Source organism: Nannospalax galili, unplaced genomic scaffold, assembly GCF_000622305.1.
Source record: "Nannospalax galili isolate Female #2095 unplaced genomic scaffold, S.galili_v1.0 scaffold83, whole genome shotgun sequence".
Lineage (NCBI taxonomy): Eukaryota > Metazoa > Chordata > Mammalia > Rodentia > Spalacidae > Nannospalax > Nannospalax galili.
The window spans coordinates 6872091-6894061 of NW_008352659.1; the positions used below are offsets into that span (position 1 = coordinate 6872091).

The 21971-nt window shown below is 39.0% G+C and overlaps 1 protein-coding gene across 3 annotated transcripts in view; it reads right to left on the reverse strand.

The window, feature by feature from the left end:
- Positions 1-21971, reverse strand: part of Adk (adenosine kinase) — a 532446-nt gene that overhangs the window by 437497 nt on the left and 72978 nt on the right. For all 3 annotated transcript variants that reach the window (XM_029554458.1, XM_008849905.2, XM_008849906.3), the window contains exon 3: positions 11918-11971. In XM_029554458.1, coding sequence (XP_029410318.1) covers positions 11918-11971 — 54 coding nt within the window. The remainder of the gene's footprint in view (positions 1-11917; positions 11972-21971) is intronic.

Genomic DNA, 21971 nt, shown 5'->3' on the forward strand with positions numbered 1-21971 from the left:
GATCCGACACTGTCTTCTGACCACCAAAAGCACCTAGGTTCGATTCCCAGTACCACATGGCAGCTAAAAACCTTCTGTAACACCAGTTCCAGGGAATCTGACACCAACTTTTGACATCTGTGGGCACTGCACAACATGGATGCACTTACATACATGTAGGCGATATACACATAAAATAAAAAAAATAAACAATTTAAAAAAACAAAAAGAGCTGGGCGTAGTGGCACATGCCTTTAATCCCAGCACTTGGGAGGCACAGGCATGCAGATCTTTGTGAGTTCAAGGCCAACCTGGCCTACATAGTGAGTTCAGGAAAGCTGGGGCTACTGGGAGACCCTGTCTCAAAAAGTCAAAGAAAAAAAAGGAGGGGGGGGCTGGAGAGATAGTTCAGTGGTTAAGAGCACAGGCTGTTCTTGCAGAAGACCCAGGTTCAAATCTCAGCCCCCACATGACAGCTAACAACCATCTGTAACTCCAGTTCCAGGGGATCTGACGCCCTCTTCTGACCTCTCGATTACTTTATGACACAGTTGTACTTACACACATACAAGCATAACACTCAAACACATAAAATGAAATTTTAAAAATCTAAATTAAAAAATTGTAGAAAAAACAGGAGTGTACTTATAGGAATTAAACCTATTCAACTGAGGAAGACAATTATGGAAGTTGGTTGGTTTTTTGGTGGGAATTTTGCTTTTAGTTTTTTGTTTTGCTTTTTGAGAAAAATCTTGCTATTGGCCCAGGCTAATTGGGATCCTTACGCTTCAGCCTCTTAAATTTGAGAAACTAGGCAAGTTAAAGGCCCAAGGTTCAGGGGAAAGACACTAAGCAGCCCTTTGTAGGCTAATGAGCTGGATATTTGAAAGAAGCCCTTAAGGCAAGCCTAGCTGCTGATGTAACCTATCAGGGAGTCAGTGAGGTACTCGCAACTTGCAGCTACCTCCTCAGTTTTCAGTAAAGTATATGATGAAACATTGGACCTGCTGATAGGGAACATGGGTTATGTGTTTCACCTTCTCCATTTAATGTCCTCTTTGGAAAAATGGTAACAATTATATTTTATTTTTGGAAAGAATTATATTAAATTATGACTGTAAAAATTTTAAATACAAATAAACATAAAGGGATGTTTATAGGTTTTATGTGCATGATAATGCTTAAAAGTTTTTTTTTAACATTTACGTGGCTCAGGCTGGTTTCAAACTGGCAATCCTCCTGCCTTTGGCACTGGCTTCCACTCTTTAAAAAAGTATCTCTCGAATGCCATTTTGACCTAAATTAATAATTTGTAATTATTACCCCTACTTTCATTTATTCAGCAATCTAAGTATAGCTTCTCAAACTCTACCATAAAATTTATAGGAAAATTTTGAACCATATGTGGAATATAAGACTGAGAAGACATCAGTAGATGTTTGTTTACGATCCTGAGAGAAATCATTTGATGATATCAGAAATAAAAGCAAAGAAATGTCACAGACTAAGTACTTATTCCTAATGGCAGACCCTCGTTAGCACCAACAGATTGCCCAAAACCGCTTTTTAAAGACTAATTTTAAAATATAGTAAAGACTTTCTTACAAAAATTATGACTGCATACCAAAAAAAAAAAAAAAATCAGTTTAAAAATATGCTTCTGGGACCTGAGTATGCTGGTGTTAAGAGTGCTTGCCTAGCATGCATAAGGCCTGTTTGATCCCCAGTACTACAAACAAACAAATGAAAAACTAAATGTTTCTTATGTAAGAGAGACTAATAGCTTAGGTTAAAACTTCCCTTAAAAGGGTCATACACAGCACCAAAGGACTGAGATGAAAGAAGTCTGTGTTGCAGGGAGAGGAGACCCAAGCCTGCAGAGATGTCAGTAACAAGAACTTTGAATATTATTCAAATAAATGAGAAACAGAAGCTTGAAATTATTTAACATAATATATATATATATATAGCTGCAAAATATTTCATGTTTTGCAAGAAACATGAAATATTAGTTTTTTCTTTCAAATCCTATAAAACTTGGAATTTCATTTATGATAAGGAATTCTAATCTTTTAATCCCATCATATCCCATAAGACTTTTGTTTAAGGAAAAACCCTGATGAATTCCTGAGCCTGATGGCCTGGGGCGCTGGAGCACTTCTCCCTTTGCACTGATTCTTTTAAACTAGACAACTGGGAAAGACTGGGAGGTGGGACCCCAGCCAATGGGGAAGGCACAGTCCTCTTGCATTAGGGATGAAAGTCCACCAAGCTTCCAGGACCTATGTACTTGCTGGAACTGACTCATCAAGCAAGCCAAACTTTTGCAAGGTAAAAGCTACCTTGCCCAGTTACTTTCACTTTCTCTGCATGTTCTTTTTTCAATATTGATGGGGTCCTTGGACCTTGGATTTTATTTCTAACATATTTCATAATATTTCATAGTTTTAATAAGCATAAAAGCCTTTTGTATCAAACTGTCATAAAACTTTGTATTTATTCCTCTCGGAAGAATTTTAACTGTATTTGATTTGGAAGTCAGGTACATACAGTACTTGATTGGTTTTCCTCAACTCACTCAATATTGGTTATAAATTTGAGGTAATTTCTAAAATCACAAAATCAATCTAAGATTAACCAGTAAGATATTGTGCTCATTCTTTTCAGTTACAGAATCTAATTTTAATCCTTTTTCAAAATTACTGAATACTCCAGGAGTTTCTTGGTGTAATATTTTTAAGTGCTTAAACAGAATTCAGAGACTAGTTTTTAGTCCAACATTGTCATTAAATAGGAGAATTAACCCATAATAAGTCACTTTATTAATGCAACTCTCACCCTATTCGTAACAAAACATGGCACTGGTTCTATGGGTTCTTTTCCAGATTGTTCTATACTTTTAAAAGTCATGAAAGAAAGTTTGTTGTTTTTTTTTTTAGCTGCACCATGGTTAAAATATTGAAAAGAACCAGGTGTGGTGGTGTACACCTTTAATCCTAGCATTTGGGAGGAGAGGCAAGCGGATCTCTATGAGATTGAGGCCAGCTTGGTACAGGGAGACCATGTCTCAAAATACATATATATGTTGAAAAGATACCAGGTTATCTTTAATACAGTCACATGTGTTTTTCCTCTTTGTGGTGCTGGGGATCAAATGCAAGACCTTTCAAACCTTTAGTTCCAGTACTCAGGAGGCAGAGTCAGGCGGATCTCTGTGAGTTCAAGGCATGTGTTTTTCCTCTTTGTGGTGCTGGGGATCAAATGCAAGACCTTTCAAACATTAGGCAGACTTTCTACCCTGAGCTACACCCTTAGCCTCAATCTTGAATGTTTTTTTGTTTATCTGGTTTGTTGTGGGGGTTCTGTTTGTTATTGTTTATCTTTTGTTTTTGTATTTGAGGTGGTGTCTCCTCACTCTGCCCAGACAGGTCTTAACTCTTCCCTCAAGTGATCTTCCTGCCTCATCTAAGGAACTGGGACTATAGAAATATGCCACCACATCCACTTCTTTGATATCTTTCAACAATAAATTTATTTATTATATCTATTTACTTTTAGTCTTTTTTGAGACAGGGTCTCCCTGTAGTCCCAGCTGGCCTGGAACTCACTATGAAGACCAGGCTGGCCTTAAACTCACAGAGATCTGCCTGACTCTGCCTCCTGAGTACTGGAACTAAAGGCATGCACCACCACGCCTGGCTCAACAATAAATTTATTATCTTTATTTTTAATAATAAATTAACCTAACTGGCTCTAATCTTTAACTTTACATTTTTGCCTTAAGCAAATCCACTGTAATATGAACAAAACCTATTAGCCTTACAAGCAGTAGGTTCTTTGATCATTCTAACAGAAGTCATCTTAATTTTTTTCAAAGAACCATTAAGTCACAACGCCTTTAACAATGAATTCCAAAATATAACACTGTTAGTGAGTTTCTCTAACTTCCCCGAACCTATCTTAAACATTTAAATACTTGCAAGTCTCCTCTTTGGTTTAGAACTTGGGTACTGCATTCTAAGAAATTATATTTTTACACTATATCAAAGATCAAAGTTTAATAGTGTTCTTCCCAACACCTTTGCTTCATGTAACTTTTTCATTTCTGTTCCATTTTATCACAATTCTAAATTGACAGAAACTACTTTAAAATAGAACTGATTTTTACATGACAAAATTCAAGAATTTAAGGGATGTTTCTGCCAAAAAAACATTTTTTCCATACCAAAAAACAAAACAAACCTAAACCACTAAAGGGCTGCAGAGATGGCTCACTGCTTAAGAGAATTTATTATTCTTCTAGAGGACCTGGGTTTGATTTCCAGGACCCATATGGTATGGTAGCTGGCACTCATCCTTAATTCCAGTTCCAGGGGATTCAATACCCTCCTTCAGACTTCCACAGGCATCAAGCACGCACATGGTGCACTTACATACATGCATGCAGAACACTCATACACATAAAATAAATATAACTAAAATATTTTCAGAACCTAGTCAACAGAATTATCAGAAGGAAAACATATTCAAAATAGTATATTTTGTTTGCAAATGTTCACCCTTTACCTGAGCTTCACCCTTTACCTCAGAGTCAAGCAAACATAAACTTCTTTAGGAGAAATTTCCCCTGTGCCTTGTATAGTACAGCACACTGAAGCACAAAAACAAACCTTAGAACCTTCAGATATCAAGTTAAATCTGTATAAAGTAGTATGGATGCAGAATTCACCCCTAACTCTACCAACTATTAACTTTCCTCATGTGAATCCTCATGATCATATCTCAATATACTATTAAAAGCATGTATTTACATATTTATAAAGTGAACAGGCACTCATGTTAAGAATGGTTGTATCTTCTATTATTGCAGATCTGTCCAAAAGTAAGAAAACTACTGGTGAGTCTCTATTTACAAATGAACTTAATATCTTCTATACAGTATCTCTGAATAGCACCTAGGGCAGTGTTATGGCTTGAATATGAATTGCAAACCCCCCAGCCCTGGCATGTCTTGCAGGCTTGGTTCTCAATGCAATGCTCTAAAGTAGAGTTTTTAGAAAGCGAATGAATCACCAGGGCTCTGACTTAATCTATGGATTAACCTATTGATGAAGGTGGCACAAAGTATGAAGAGGTATGGTCTAGTTGGAGCTAGCAAATGTCTTCTCTCTGTCTCTCTCTTCCTCAGCCTCTCCCTCTTTCTTCCCCTCCTCTTCCTCTCCATCTCTCTTCCTTTTCCTTTCCCTCTCTCTCTCTCTTCTCCCTTTCCCTCTCTCTCTTCCTTTCCCTCTCTCTCCCGCTCCTTCTCTCTTTCTCTTCCTCTCCCTCCCTCTCCATCATCCTTTCCCTGCCCTTTTCCTCTCCCTCTCCCTTCCCCTCTCTGCTATTTCACCTCTCTCCTTGGTTCTGTCTCCATCTCTGCTTGCTGGCCTCCAAGAGGTGACCAGCTTTCCTCCAGCACACTCTTCTGCTATCCTGACACAGACCCACAGTGATGGAGCCAAGTGACCTATAGGCTGGAATCTCTGAAACCATGAGTCAAAAGAAATCTTTCTTTCTCTAAATGAGTTTTCTCTGGAATTTTTTCACAGACATATTCTGCTAATACACATAGTGACTGCCAAGAAAATGAAAAAAATACTAAATCAAAGTGTTGTTTTCCTTACTGTAATCCATTTTACTTACAAAACTAACATTGTAATGGACTAAAAAATATCTATAGAAGTCAATTCATGATGGGATCATGCACAGAGAAAAGAATGAACTACATAGTTTTGGATTACTCACATCACAACTGTAATTGTTCCTCTTCCCTAAAACGTAAAATCATCCCCTAGACTATTAAGTATGCAGACCATTAAAAAACAGAAACAAGAAAAATCATTCTGCTTGGAGAAACAAATGTCACTGCTGACCATATTTTCCCTTGGTGATATCAGAATGTCTATGAAGCCTGATGACTAAGTGTTTAACGGAATCAGACTCACCAGATTTTCGGGACTAAGACTATTTTTAATAAAGACATCGTTTATTGCACATGAAGCAAAATCAAGGTAATTAGTACTGGGGCTGGAGAGGTGACTCAGGGGTTAAGAGCACTGGCTGACCTGGGTCTACATGGCAGCTAACAAACATCCATAACTCCAGTTCCAGGGGATCTCACACCCACTTTTGGCCTGCATGGGTACTACAAGCAGGTGGTGCATCTACATACATGCAGGCAATACACTCATGCACATAAAATAAAAATTTTTTTAATTAAGATAGAATTATCATTATATGGTAGATCTTACTTACATTGAGTTAGGATACGCTGTCAGTAAGTGGGCCAGTGTGATGGCATGTGCCTTTTTATAATATGATGAATCAAGACTATTTTGAATATAAGAAGCAGTAATATGCGGCCATTGGGAAGTCACAGGATCTATATTTGAGTGTAGACTTTCCAGCACAGCCTTAAATAAGAGAGGTGCCCACTCTTCTGTAAATAAACCCCTACCCTATGCTCTGTTAGCAAGCCCAATAAACATTAGGATTAAAAAAAAAAAAGAACAGAGCTAATGGAAACCTTCATTATTCTACCAAAGTTGACCCCATTTGGCAAATCCTTTGGTCTTTGATTTCTTATTCTAATTTTCCCCCTTTAAACTTCATTGTGTATATATATTTTTATGCAAGCTGCTTCAAGTTATTTCTGGACAATTGTGTTAAAAATTGCATCTCTTTGCATATGCAAACATCTAAAGTGTTAGTTACATTAAAAATGAGTTTTTCTATATGAAACAGTATATCTTCAAATGAAATGGAGATCTTTCTTAAAGGTTAAAACCTCATTCAATTTTATGTCTTAGAGGGTTTATACTGAGTACAATATTGTATAACTGTATTAATTCAACTGTGAACCTAAAAATTTACAGCCAATTTTGAAAGAGATGCTCTGGAAACTGTTATTGAATATGTGAATGATGTTGTAATGAAATGCTCCTTCTAATCATAGTTATTAAATAAAATAATTTTTAAAATATATATAATAATTCCTAACACACAAAAAAAGGATTGTCTCTCTTTGGAATATAAAAAAGAAAAAAGTAATAACAATGTTTTATGAGACTAATATATGGTTTACTAATTAGATAATAATATTTGGAGGTTTCTGTTGGTATGTGTGTGTGCGCAAATCCATGTGCACATGTGTATGTGTGTATTTTTTTCGTGTGTATGTGCAGGTGACCAGATGCCACAAGGCGTATGTGGAGCTCAAGGGACAACCTAGTATACTAGTGCTTACCTTCCACCTTGTCTAAGACTAGGTCTCTCTTCTGTTGTTCTCCACTGTGTATACCAGGCTACATGCTAGTCGGACGACAAGGTGAACAGAATCCTACTGTCTCCACCTTCCATTTCATAGTAAGAGCACTGGGATTACAGATGCACAGTGCACTTGCTTTACATGAGTTCTGGGGATTTGAACATAAGCTCTATATTCACTGAGTCATCTTCCTAGTACTAAATTTCATTTTATATCTATCTCATATTTTTTTAACTTTATTATTATTTTATGTGTATGCGTATATTGCCTGCATATAGGCAAATGCACCCGTGTTGTACAATGCCCACAGAGGCCAAAAGAGGCTGTTGGATCCCTTGGTACTGGAGTTATGGACAGTTGTTAGCTGCCATGTGGGTGCTGGGATTCGAACCCAGGTCTTCTGCAAGAACAACCAGTGTTCTTAACCACTGAGCCATCTCTCCAGCCCCTCTAGCTAATATTTTTAAGACTTATTAATTTTTATTTAATATGTATGAGTGGTATGCCTGCCTGTAAGTGCACCACATGCATGTAGAGCCCGTGGATGCCAGATGAAGGAACCCAATCCTCTGGAATTGGAGTTACAGAAAGCTATCAGTTACTATATGGGTGCTGGGAACTGTACCCAGATCCTTTCCAAGAGCAGCAAGTGCCCTTGACCACTGATCCATCTCTCTACCCCTTATGATATTTTTTTAAGACTCAGACTTGAGCACAGAGAGATTTTGACTATTAATCTAAATTGATAGAATAATTGTTCATATTTATGTAGCATAGTAAAATTCCACAACTCCATACATGCATACAATGTGTAACGATCAAATCAAGTGATTAGCATTTCCACCTTCAAAAATATTTCTCTGAGATTTTGGCTATATAAACTGCAAAGACGCAAATAGGATTATTTATAAACAGCTTTCGCAAAGAGCTGCTGTTTGTGTTAGTGAAGAGATCAAAAAACTCCAAGACAGGAAGCAGCAGCCAAAAGAATTAAGATTATAAACTAATATAATCATCAACTGTCAATACCAACCAATAAAAGAACAGATAAACAGGGACTGGAGAGATGGCTCAGCAGTTAAGAGCACTGACTGCTCTTGCAAAGGACCCGGGTTTGGTTCCCAGCACCCACGTGGCAGCTACAAACCGTCCTTAATTCCAGTTCTGGGGGAATCCAAAGCCCTCTTCACGGCATTGCACAACATGGGTGCACTCACATACATGCAGGCAATATACTCATGCACATAAAATCAAAATAATAAATAAAATATTTTTAAAAAGAACAGATAATGCCACGTTAATAAGCAATGAAAAGGTAATTAAATGCAACAAACAAATTGAGTAGTTGAGCATGATGGCACACACCTTTAATCCCAGGCAGAGGCAGGCAGCTATCTGTGAGTTCGAAGCCAGCTTAGTCTACATAGTGAGTTCCAGGCCAGTGCATACTAGGCCAGCCAAGGGTTACATAGTAAGACTCTGTCTCAAAAAAACTTTTTTTTAAATAAAAGAGACCTTATTAAAAATAAAAAAAAAAATTTTTAAGTCATATGTATAATGTCACTTATGAGAAATGCTAGCATAGGAAAACTCAGAAAAAGAAACCAAAAACTCTAAATATTAAATCTCATTTGATATGCATTAAAATATGTAGCAGGAAGCATTTGAAGATCTGCAGCTTACTTTCAAATATATCCAAACACACAAAATTTCCATTCATTCTACTTGAAAGCTCACTACGGCAGTTACAATCAAACAGCAACAGGATAAATATTTAAATAAGGAAGAAAGGCTAGCAAAACAATGGGTTATAGGAACCATTAGAACTCATTTTTTTTTTTTTTTTTTTTTTTTTTTTTTTTGTTTTTTTGAGACAGGGCCTCCCTGTACCCCCAGCTGTCCCGGATCACTATGTAGACCAGGCTGGCCTTGAACTCACAGAGATCCGCCTGCCTCTGCCTTCCCAGTGAAACTATTAGAACTCTTAAACGATTAAGTTCCATATATATTTATGATTAACACTTAGGATTTCTCATAGAACAAAGAAAGAAAATAATTTGGAAAAAATTTAGGACAGTTTGTAAAAAAGAGGGAATGGTTGGAGCACACACTAAGCCCCTCATTTCAGAGGTCTGAGGCAAGAGGATGACAACCTCAAGAACAGGTCAACCAATGTAGAAATTCAAGGCCAGCCTATAGTATATAGTAAGACCTCATGTGTGTGTAAGTTTATACACATATACCCATACATGTACACAAGAATGCAGGTGCCTAAGGAAGCCAGAGGCATTAGATCATCTTTAGCTCAGAACAGAACTCAGATCTCTGAAAGAGCATTATACACTCTTAAACTCCAAACCATCTCTCCAGCCCTTCCTTGTTTTGTGAGGGTCTCTTACTGGCCTGAAGCTAGACTGGGTGGCCAATAAGGCTCAGGGATCCTCTTGTCCCCCCACCCCCAACCTCCTACCCAAACTCACAGGCCTGGGTTTACAAGCATGCCATCTCACCTAGCTTTTTTTTTTAATTATTAGATTTTTTTTTTTTTTTTTTGGTCATTTTGAGACAGGGTCTCCCTGTAGCCCCAGCTGGCCTGGAACTCACTATGTAGACCAGGCTGGCCTCAAAGTGACAGAGATCCACCTGCCTCGGCCTCCCAAGTGCTGAGATTAAAGGCATGCACCACCACACCCAGCTTGATTTATTATTTTTATTTTATGTGTATGAGTATATTGTTTGTATGTTTGTAAGTGTGCCTGTGTTGTGCAAAGTATGCAGAGATCAGAAGAGAGCATCAGACTTCCCCGGAACTGGAGTTAGGACAGTTGTTAGCCGCCATGTGGGTGCTAAGAATCGAACCTGAATCTACTGCAAGAGCAGCCAATGCTCTCTGAGCCATCTCTCTAGTTCCCTCACCTAGCTTTTTAACATGTGTTCTGAAGACTGAACTCAGGTTCTCATGCTTGTACAGAAAACACTTTAGCTACTGAGCCATCCCCCCTGCTTCTGTTCTATTATGACAGGGTCTCATTCTATAGCCTAGGCTGACTTGGAAATCAGTATGTAACTCAGGCTGACCTTGAATGCTTAGAAAATCCCCTTAGTATCCCAAATCCTGAGATTAAAGACTAACACTACCACGCCCAGCTTCTGAGACCCATTCCATAAATAAATGAATAAATAGATAAATGCATAAATATCATTTAAGGTACTATTAATCTCAAGAAGAATAGTACTAAAATACTCTAACAGCAAAAAAATTAGTCTACAACATACACAAGAATAAATGAGGACTATATTAACTAAATACAGAGGGATGTGAGTTACATATGAAAATAAAATGGCTACTAGGCATGGTAGCTCTCATCTGTAATCTGTAATCCCAACACATAAGAGGCCCAGGAAGGAGGATTACCTTGAGTTCAAGGCAAGCCAAGGCTAAATGGCAAGCTCTTAGCCAGCCTGGGCTGCAAAATGATACCTTTTCTCAAAAAAATAAATATAAAAAATGGTTTTAATAATAAAGAGTATTAAACACAGAAAATTTCCAAGGAGGTCTGTAAAATCAACATAATTGTAAGTAGGACAGAAACAACTGTTATGAAGAATAAGTACAATGAACCCTAAAAGTGTGTCAGAATTAAAGTCCTCAAAGCCTTCTATGATACTATTTGTCACTAGGTGTTTATATAATACTCAACACTATCAGCATTTTTCGTACTGCTCAATGTGGAAGAAAAATAGACTAGCTAGAAAAATAAATAAAATAAAAGCATATAAAAATTGTAAAGCTTCCCTCTTTGTGTAATCTAAAGATATTCAAAGGCTGACATAAAATTTAAAATTCACAAGCATATTCATTTTTAACTAAAACGCGACAGTCCCTGTCAGGTGGCAACTTTTCAATACTACCTTCCAGCAGAAAAATGTCAAAGAGATAACCCAGCATCCTACATGAAGTTATTTTTCAAAAGTTAAAAAAAAAAAATAGAATACAAAAGAAGTACATTAAAAAATTTTAAAGCAATAAAATTTTAGTCACATTTCAAACTTTATATATTATTTTGTTCTTAACAATAGGTAGGTATTTGCATTTGTATAAAGCTACAAAAGAAAAGAAAATTGTATTTCTTCATCTTTAGCATGTATAAAGGAAAGCACCTGAATAAAACCAGAAAATTAGTAAGATTTCAATATTTTATATGGGGAAAGAAAACAAAATTATCTGTTTCCACCCATTCACATAGTTTAGAAGATGAAATACAATGGTATCTATTTCTGTTTGCATCACAAACAGTAATTCCCAGGGTTAAGTTTACATAACACAAGTTACGTAGTACAAGTTATCCTAATACACACTATTATGGCCATACTGTTACTTATATCTTTATATTTTATTTAAGTTCTTTTTGTTGTTTTCTGTTTTTTTTTTGTTTTGTTTTGTGGGTTTTGTTTTTAAAACATAGCCCCAGCTCGCCTGAAACTCACTGTGTAGACCAGGGTGGCCTCGATCTCACCATGCCGGGTGCCACCACACCTGGCATTTTATGTAAGTTTTTAAATCAAGTTGCATACATGCATCTACTTCATAGAGTGACGTGGATACAACCCAGGATTTAATGAACTTACAATTCCTTGTGCTTGTCTTCAGCCAAGATTTGGTCATTTGGTTTCAAAGAATACCTGTAACATAGAAACAACAACATACTGGTCATATAAACATACAAACATATTTGCCTCAAATAGATATTCGCATTTGCATACAGTCAGCTGAGTTGTACCAAAGAAGCACTGTGGCACTGTTACAGGTCTCTGGCATCACTGAAAAAATACCAAGAACGTCTAAGCAGCTTGTTCTTCACTATTTTATGAGTCACTGCCCATCACGCCAGGGACTGAAGGCAGATCGGCCTAACCATGCTTTGAAATACAAGTATCTCCAGTAGTCCTCCTCAGTGAAGCATATGTAACATTACTCTCATCCAGCAGTCCCAAATTCAACGAACTACAGTTTGAGGATTTAGAGTTCACAAAATAACATGCACTTGTTCATTCATTAACTACATAGTAAGCATTTATAGGGTACTTAGATGTGTACTAAATAAGAGTGCTAAAAGTTTTGGAACTGTTCCCTCCCCTGCCCCACCCTAACTCTCCACCCCTGCCTCAGCCTCCTGAAGAGCTGGGATTACAGGCTTTCACCATTAGGCCTGATTGGAGGTTTTTTGGCTTCTTTTTGGGGGGGGGGGGCAGAGAGATGTGCACATGTGCATGTGAGTACACATCTATGCACACATGTGAAGTGGCCAGAAAAGGCAGTCAGGTGTACTCCTCTATCACCCCCTGCTCTATTCTTTTGACGCACGGTCTCTCCCTCAATCTAAGCATTTTCAGCTAGACTAGCAGCTAGCAAGCCCCAGCAACCCTCCTCCCTCTGTCCCCAAAAGGGCTTGGGTTACAGGAGGGCTAGAGAATACACTCAGCTTGTTACATGGGTGCTAGGACCCAAACTCAGGTCCTTGTGTTTGCACAACCAGGGCTCTTCACCACTAAGCCATTGCTCTAGGCCCTGCCTCCAGTTTTTGACTCAACTATTTACTAGCTTACTGACAAGTACTTCACCTCTTTATCTCAGCTTTCCTCACTATGAAATACAGATTGTTATAAATATCGCACCAGGTTATTTTTCACTTGTACTGTTGAAGGTAAACAGACTTTCTGAGGTGTTCACAGAAATAGATAAACAACAATGAACAATAATTTCCAGGTCTTCAACTCCTTTTATACTCAAGCCTTTCTTTAATCTGCTTAACAAGGGAACCAGGGTCAGGGTAGAAAAGTAATGTTGACTTTCCTCTCTCTTTCACAAGTACTCTTAGAAAGTTGACTTGTTTATTCTGAATGGAACTATATTGTACTGCATGGGATATAAAAACCTGAGATTTTAAGCAAGGAATGGCCCACATTATCTGCCAAAATGAATTCAAGTCACTAAAGTACTACAATTTAACTATAAATCTTTCTGTTACATTAGTGTTGTAAAGAAGGAAACTAGAAGTCAGGCATGGTGGTCCACACCTTTAATCCCAGCACTCAGGAGGTAGAGGCAGGCAGATCTCTGCAAGTTAGAAGCTAGCCTGTTCTATACATAGTGAGTTCCAGGCCAGTCAGTACTACATAATGAGATGCTGTCTCAAAGAGAGAGAGAGAGAGAGAGAGAGAGAGAGAGAGAGAGAGAGAAATTAGAAATGAAGAATTGTGATCATAATGTTGTTTTCAGATACATCCTAGAGAGGAAAAAAAGTTGACCATAATTTTCGTCTGAACAGTTTATTCCATGCCAATTTTAATAAAGAATGTACATCTGGGGCTGGAGAGACTGCTCAGTAGTTAATGGCTGCTCTTGCAGAGGACCTGGGTTCAATGCCCAGCATCCACATAGTGGTTAGCAACCATCTGTAACTCTAGTTCCAGGAGACCCAACGCCTTCTTCTGGCATTTCTCAGGCACTGCACACACAGTGTACTTACATACATGTGAGCAAAACACTCATACACCTAAAGTTAAAATAAATCAACAAAAAAATTTTTTAAAGAATGTATCACTATTTAATCCGAGCACTTGGGAGGCAGAGGCAGGCAGATCTTTGTGAGTTCAAGGCTGGCCTGGTCTACATAGTGAGTTCCAGCCCAACTGTAGTTACAGGGAGACCCTGTCTCAAAAAGACCAAAGGTGTGTGTGTGGGGGGGGTACTTTTCAGGAAAAAAAAAAATCCTATGAACCTCAGAAAGTTAAAAAAAAAAATTTCTTATTAGAGCAGGACTCCTAGCTACATATCTATCTACAAAGGACTAGAGATAAGAAGCCAGGGTATATGGGTTCTGAACTACTTTTCCTGTTGTTGTGATAAATACCCCTAACAAATGCAACATAAGAGGACAGTGTTTGTTGAGGCTCACAAATTGAGGGTGTAGATCATCAAGACAGAAAAGTCCTGGAGGCAAGAGCTTGAGGCTGCTGGTCTCACTGCATCCACAGTCAGGAAGTAGGAACAATGATTTGGAGCACTCCAGTCACTTTCTCCTTTTCATTCAGTCTAGGACTCCATCCTCTGGAATGGTACCACCAACAGTTAAGGTGGATCTTCCTACCCCAACTAACTGAATCTGCACAATCCCTCACAGATGTGACTAGAGGAATCTAGATTCTATCAAGTGATAATCACAGAAATGTGACAGAGCACTTGCCTAGAATGTGAGGCCCTGGATGAGAGAGAGAGAGAGAGAGAGAGAGAGAGAGAGAGAGAGAGACAGACAGACAGACAGACAGACAGACAGAGACAGAGAGACAGGCGCTATGAGGTACTCAAGAAGCTGAAGCAGAAGGTTCTCTTGAAATTGAGAGTTAAAAACAACCTGGACAGCTGGGCACGGTGGCATACGCCTTTAGTCCCAGCACTCAGGAGGCAGAGGCAGGTGGATCTCTGTGAGTTCAAGGCCAGCCTGGTCTATATAGTGAATTCCAGCCCAGCTGGGACTACAGGGAGACCCTGTCTCAAAAAAAAAAAAAAAAAAAAAACCTGGACAATATGATGAGACTTTCAATTCAGAGGAAAAAAGAAGAAAAAGAAAGTAGGGACAAGAGGAGGAGAGAGAAAAAGTCATTACAGGACCACAAATTAGCTCATTTATTTGAATTGAAAAATAAAATCATGGGCTAGAAAGAAGGCTCAGCATTTAAGAGTGCTTGCTGCTCTTTCATGATGACCAGAATTCAGATCTTAGCACTCATATCAGGTGACTCACAAATACCTATAACTCTATCACCAAGCAATCCAATACCCTGTGCTGGCTCCATGGGCTCCCACACATACACATGTACATACAAACACATTAATAACAGATATAAATAAATATTTTAAATTAAAAAAAAATTTGCCAGGCATGGTGGCACACACCTTTAATCCCAGCACTCAGGAGGCAGAGGCAGGTGGATCTCTGTGAGTTCAAGGCCAACCTGGTCTACACAGTAAGTTCCAGGACAGCTGGGGCTACAAGGAGACCCTGCCTCAAAAAGACCAAGAAAAAAAAAAAAATTAAGTCACGCTTTTTCTATCATAAAAGCAAATCTGATTGAGTTAACAAGGAAAACCAGCTTTGGCAGAAATGGTAGAGAACAGATAATGACCTTAAACAGTTTTTGTTTGTTTTCAATTTTTTTTATTTTACATAAAATAAAATGGGTGCATTGCCTGCATGTCTGTAAGTGTACCCATTGTCATGAAATGCCTGTAGTGCCCAGAAGAGGGTGTCGGATCCCTGGAACTGGAGTTACAGACAGTTGTCAGCTGCCATGTGGGTGCTGGGAATCAAACCTGGATTCTCTACAAGGGCAGCCAGTGCTCTTAACCTCTGAGCCACCTCTCCAATCCCAAATTGAACAATTTTTAATGAATGTTTATGCATAACTATTCATAAACAATTTATCCAAAAAAAAAAAAATCCTTTGACATAGGTATACTAAAAGTAACAGTATCAACTCTTCCCAACACTTCCTGAAATGTTCAGGCAAATACTTCTCTAAGTAAAAGACTAATAAAAAATATAATTAGTTATTGAAGAAGCCCTCTTCCTACTAGAGTAATTTCCTCATTGTTATGACAAAATATCTGACCAAAGCATCTTAAGAAAGAGTTCATTTTAGCTCACGGTTAGAGGGACAGTCCAACACAGTGAGGAAGGCATGGGAGGAATGTGAGTCTGCTGGTCATGCTGTATGCACAGAGAGTAATCAATTAGCATTCTCTGTCCCCCGTCCCCCCCGGGGGTGGAGGGATGGGGGGTGTTGAGACAGGGTCTTCTTGTAGCCCCAGCTGGCCTGGAACTCATTATGCAGATCAGGCTGGCCTCAACTCAAGAGCAATCCACCTGCCTGCCTCTGCCGCCAGTGCTATGATGCCCAGTCTGGTCGTACCTTTCTCCAGTTAAAAAACCCCCAGACCATGTAATTTGGCCACCTACATTTGGGGTAGGTCATCCTACCTCAATTAACCTAATCTAGATAATCCCTCACACTCATACCCAGAAATTTGTCTCCAAGGTGATTTTAAATCTGGTCAAGTTGATAAACAATATAAGCCATCATACCTAATAAGCATGAAGTCCTAGGTTTGATGCCAAGCACTACCGGCCAGGGGAAGTGGAAGGAAAGACATCTTAATGACTCTTTGGGTCTGCATGCCAGAATTAAATGTCTCTAATCACTAATAACTAGCTAGGCTGGTGGGTTCTAATTTTTGCTTTCAATAAAAGTAAAGAACCTAATCAAATAATCAGATGACAGGTAATTTTTTCTGGCAAAGTTCAAATAACACTGCTGAAAATTCTATTACAATTCAGTAAGTAATGAGAACATCTCTTCTGGTACACTTTTCTTCTAAAAGAAAAAAAAAAAAGATGTGTTTGTGTACACCTATAATCACAATTCACTAAGACCTTAAGACCTTGTCTCAAAACTTAAAGAAATGATCCTAGGTTCAACCATCCCCCCACCCCAACACACACACACAGAGCAATCCTCAACACTACTTCATTGCAGCAATATTATTTATCCACAAAAGATTAAACTAATTGAAAAAGGGTTTAAAGGGCTAGAGAGATGGCTCAGTGGTTAAGAGCAATGGCTGCTATTCCAGAGGATCCAGGTTCAATTCCCAGCACACACACACACGGCAGCTAGCAATTGTTCTAACTCCAGTTCCAGGGGGATCCAACACCCTCTTTTTACCTCTGAGGGCATTGAAAAGGAGGGTTTAAAAACAGCTTCACAGAGTTGAAGAGATGGCTCAGCAGTTAGGACACTTGGTGTTCTTCCAGAGGACCCAGGTTCGATTTCCAACAACCACATGGCAGCTAACAACCATTTGTAACTCCAGTTCCAGGGGATCCAATGGCCTCTTCTGGCCTCAGAGGCGTTGCATGATATAGGTGTACTTAAACACATGCAGGCAAAACATTCACACACATAAAATCAAAATAATAAATTCTCAAAAAATTTTTAAAAATAAAAACAGCTTCAGCCATCTCACTTAAAAAATGCATTTCTAAGGGGCTGGAGAGATGGTTTGGCAGGTAAGAGTGCTTTCTGCACTACCAGAGTTTGATTCCCAGCCCCCATGCTGGGCAGCTCACAACTGCCACTACCTCAGCTCCAACGGGATCTGACTTCCATGGACATACATGTGCACATATCCTCACACAGACACACATGCATGCACATGTTTGAAGATAATAAAAATAAATTTTTAAAAGTCTATTTCTAATAATTTTATTTTCTTCTACTTATTCACACTCCAATACATTGTGTGATTTTACTAGGCACAGACTACAATGCCACGACAAGGAGCTGCTTTAGAATTCAATTTACATACATATTTTTATTGCAGAGACATAGGGTGATCAATATTTATAAATGATGTTAATGTACAAAAATACATTACACAGGATAAAATCTAAGAATAAAAGGAATACAAAGTTTTGGGGGCTGGAGAGATGGAGCAGCAGTTAAGAACACTGGCTGTTCTTGCAGAAAACCCAGATTCGAATCCCAGTACCCACATGGCAGCTAACGACTGTCTATAACTCCAGTCCTAGGGGATCCAACAGCCTCTTCCATCCTCCGCAGGCATTGCATGACATGGGTCCACTTACCTACACTCAGGCAATACATGCATACAAATTAAATAAAAATCATAAATAAAATATTTTTTAAAAGGAATATAAAGTTTTGGGTTTTTTTTTTTTTTAATGTGTATGAGTGCTCTGCATGTATGTAAGTGTACCTGTGTCATGCAATGCCCACAGAAGCCAGAAGAGGGTGTTGGATCCCCTGGAACTGGAGTTACAGATGTTTGTTAGCTGCCATGTAGGTGCTGGGAACCCAACCCCAGTCCTCTCCAGGACCAGCTAGTGCTCTTAACTGCTGAGCCACCTCTCCAGTACCAGAATAAAGATTTTAAGCATGGAAAAGAACTTGGGTATTTTTGTAAATGATTGGTTTTTTGTTTGTATGTTTTGAGATATGGTCTCACTATGAAGCCCTGGCTAGCCTAGAATTCACTAGGTAGACCATCTGCTTCTGCCTCCCAGAGTACTAGGATTAAAGATGTGAGCCATCAAGCCCAGCTATGATTGCTGTTTAGGGTCTACTGAAAAGTGAGTCATCAGATGTATTCATTATAAAAATCATAATTATTAATGTGTATCTGTTTATCAAAGTATGTTTATGGAATATAAAAGTTTGAAGGGGCTGGATGCAAAATTAATGTCTTAGCAAATTACTTGGTACATACACAAGAGGTGTTTGACCAAAGCTACTTTCCTTCTTCAGCTGGCTGATAAAAGAAAAACAAACATATAGAAATTACTGTTCCTAATGCTGTTACACAAAGTTAGGTAGTATGTGTAATAGTGATGGTGGCATGAAAGGGAATGCTGTTTCCTCCCTGGAAGCATGAAAGAAGAGGAAGTGATGGTTTTTATCTCCTCTACTGTCTCCTTCCCTTCTCATCTCTCTTCTCTGCTCCTTCTCCAAAAATAACACTCTCTTCTAAACTATCAAAGTAAGAATTTGAAAGGAAGAAAAAAAGAGCCGGAAGAAAAGACCATCCCAGGCAAGCAGCAGACAGGAAAAGATGGCCTGGTTTTGATGGGATTACTCAAAGGTGAAGCTCAGCCTCCTAATTCACACAGCGTGTGTAACACAAGGTCATCAGCAATGACTGCAGCATCCATTTTGAACTAGTCTATCTGCAGATCTGTTACCCAACCCAACAAGCTTTACTGAAGTCACTCTCTCGTGTTCCTTTTTCTGACCTGATTCCACCTGCTCTAACTAAACTACATAATTTTTAAAAATATTTTATTATTTTTATTTTATGCATATGATGTATTGCCTGCATGCATGTTAAGTGCACCCATGTTATGCAATACTCACAGAGGTCAGAAGAGGGTGTCAGGTCCCCTAGAAATGGAGTTCCAGACAGTTGTTAGCTGTCATGTGGGTACTGGGAATGGAACCCAGGTCCTCTGCAAGAGCAGCCAGTGCTCTTAACTGCTGAGCCATCTCTCTAGCCCCTAAACTACATAATTTTTGTAGCACGTTTAAAAAATTTTATTCTTGCCAGGAGTGGGGATACACACTTTTAATCACAACATGCTGGGAGACAGAGACATATGGTTCTCTATGAGTTGGAGGTCAGCCTGGTCTACACAGTGAGTTCCAGGCCAGCCAGAGTCACCTAGTAAGATCTTGTCTCAAAAAATAATTTAAAAAAATAAAAACTAAAACCTTTTCATTTTTCCTCATCATCCCTGTTTTTCCTTCATTTTAGTGTCTTCTCCCGTTTGATACGTCACACCACTTTCCCAGAAACAATCTTCCCCATGTACACAATGCTCTAGGATGCCCTCAATTCTGACACCAATACAAATTGAGAGAATTCCTAAAATCACTTTTAGGGTCAGTAATTCACTAGAAGGACTTATGGAACTCACTGAAAGCTCTTCAAGTTCTAAATGAAAATAAAAGGATATGTCAAAATAAGCCATATGGAGGAAAAAAACAGTATCTGAAACGATTCCAAATCTGAAGCTTTATTTTCCCCTCCTGTGAAATTGAGTCACACTGCTCTCTCAGTGTCAGTTTGTGACAATGTGGCACACTGGTCATATGTGACAGTGTGGCATGGTGTTCTGCCCAGGAGAGAAGCTCATGGGAGTTCAGCATATAGTTTTAATTGGGGCTTCTTTACAGAGGCATGATGCATTTGCATATGCCATTGAACTCAAGTCACCTGGTGGGCTGAAAGCACAAGGCCCTAATACTCCAACTAAATGGCATGACTGATCTTCCTGAGGAGGCCAACTCCCTCCCTAACACTATTAGGTATGACCTGTCCTTGCATTAAATGGTGGACAGACATCTATCAGGTATAATGTGAATTACCACCCAAAGGAAAAAAGTCAGATGTCTAGGTCAGGCCAAACGCTTCACTACTGCTAAGCCTACATGCAAGTTCATTTGTGTACATACGCCTATCCAAACACTGCTGTGTGTGCATATGTATCTGTTAACGATTGTCTTGAGCTATATTTTGCACAGAAATATCCCATGTAAATATCAATTTTATATAGTTGTAGTTAGGTTAATAGCTATTATAAACAAGATTAAGATAACCTGTATTTACTAATTATTATTAATGTACCCTGAAAGAGTAATATATTGACTTTTAAGACTGAAGTACTGATTCTGTTGAAAAATCAGAAAAAGCCAGGCGAGGTAGCGCACACCTTTAATCCCAGCACTTGGGAGGCAGAGGCAGGTGGATCTCTGTGAGTTCAAAGCCAGCCTGGTCTACACAGTGAATTCCAGAACAGCTGGGGCTACAGGGAGACCCTGGCTCAAAAACACCAAAAAAAAAAAAATCAGAAAAAAAGGAAGATTTGGAGAGTAATGATTACTTGTCTAGGAAACTTAAGGACATTTCCAAAGCTCATATGGTCACTTAGAAAGGAAGAAAAAAAAAAGTTATAAAATACCATTAAAAGGACATAAAAAATAGAATACACCTGTAACTGTAAAAACTATTCTCTAAACTAAAATGGCTCTCTTAAATTTATTCTGAAAGTAAGTACAACATAAATTATAAATACAAATAAAAGGTAGAAATACCATCAAGATCACAAATCTTTAGTCTCTCCAGGGAGGGAAGAAGGGAGGATCCCAGAAGCCGGGCATGGTACCTTTCCAAGTTTGAGGTCAGCCAGCCACAGATACATATTGAGTTCTAGGCTTTCAGAGTGAGACTCTTTCTTTTTTTTTCTTAAATGGGGGGAGGGGGAAGAAAACCAACAATTCTACTCATGATAACATTATTCTCTGGAAAAAAATGTTAAAGTCTTAGAAGTCATTTATCTACATTTTTTAAAAGGAAAATGTGAGAAACAAAAACATGACGGAACAGTTCATAGGCCACTTTATACAATAAAATAGGCAATAGCACACATATCTTTGTAAGCAAAAACATCAAACATACTAACAAAGATGGCAAAGTTATAGCAACAAGCAGATAACTATATTTATAGATAAATAAGTCAAAAGCAAAACATGTAGCTCCCGCCCTCAGGCCTCTCTTCGGGTAAGTCTACCGTGCAGCCCTCCTCACCTTGACTCCGCCAGCTGCACTCAACCTTCCATCTCCCCAACTGTTCTCTACTCCTAGCTTGGGCCCTGTGCCATTCCTAGTCTTGGGGCCCCAGACACCTGGGGAGCCAGTGCTGATTCCTGATCCTGTTCACCCCTACCGGCTTGGTGCCTTCCTTGGGCCCCAGGAGTACTGCCTCTGGACCCGGACCCGCCCTCACCTCTCTCTGCTTCCCTGGTCCTGCAACACCTGACAGCCTCTTTTGGGGCTGACAGCCTCTTTCTGGGGCTCCGAGGCTTACCTTGCCTCTCCCTGATGCTTTGCATCCAGTACAATCCAGCTACTCAATCCACTCCCTGGGAAATCTTGGGGCTTATTCCCACCCCATCTGCCTTTGCATCCCTGCACGGCACGGCCACGGCCAGGGTATCAGGTCAGTCTAACACCCAAGTTCCTGAGGCCAAAATCATTCTTAGAAGA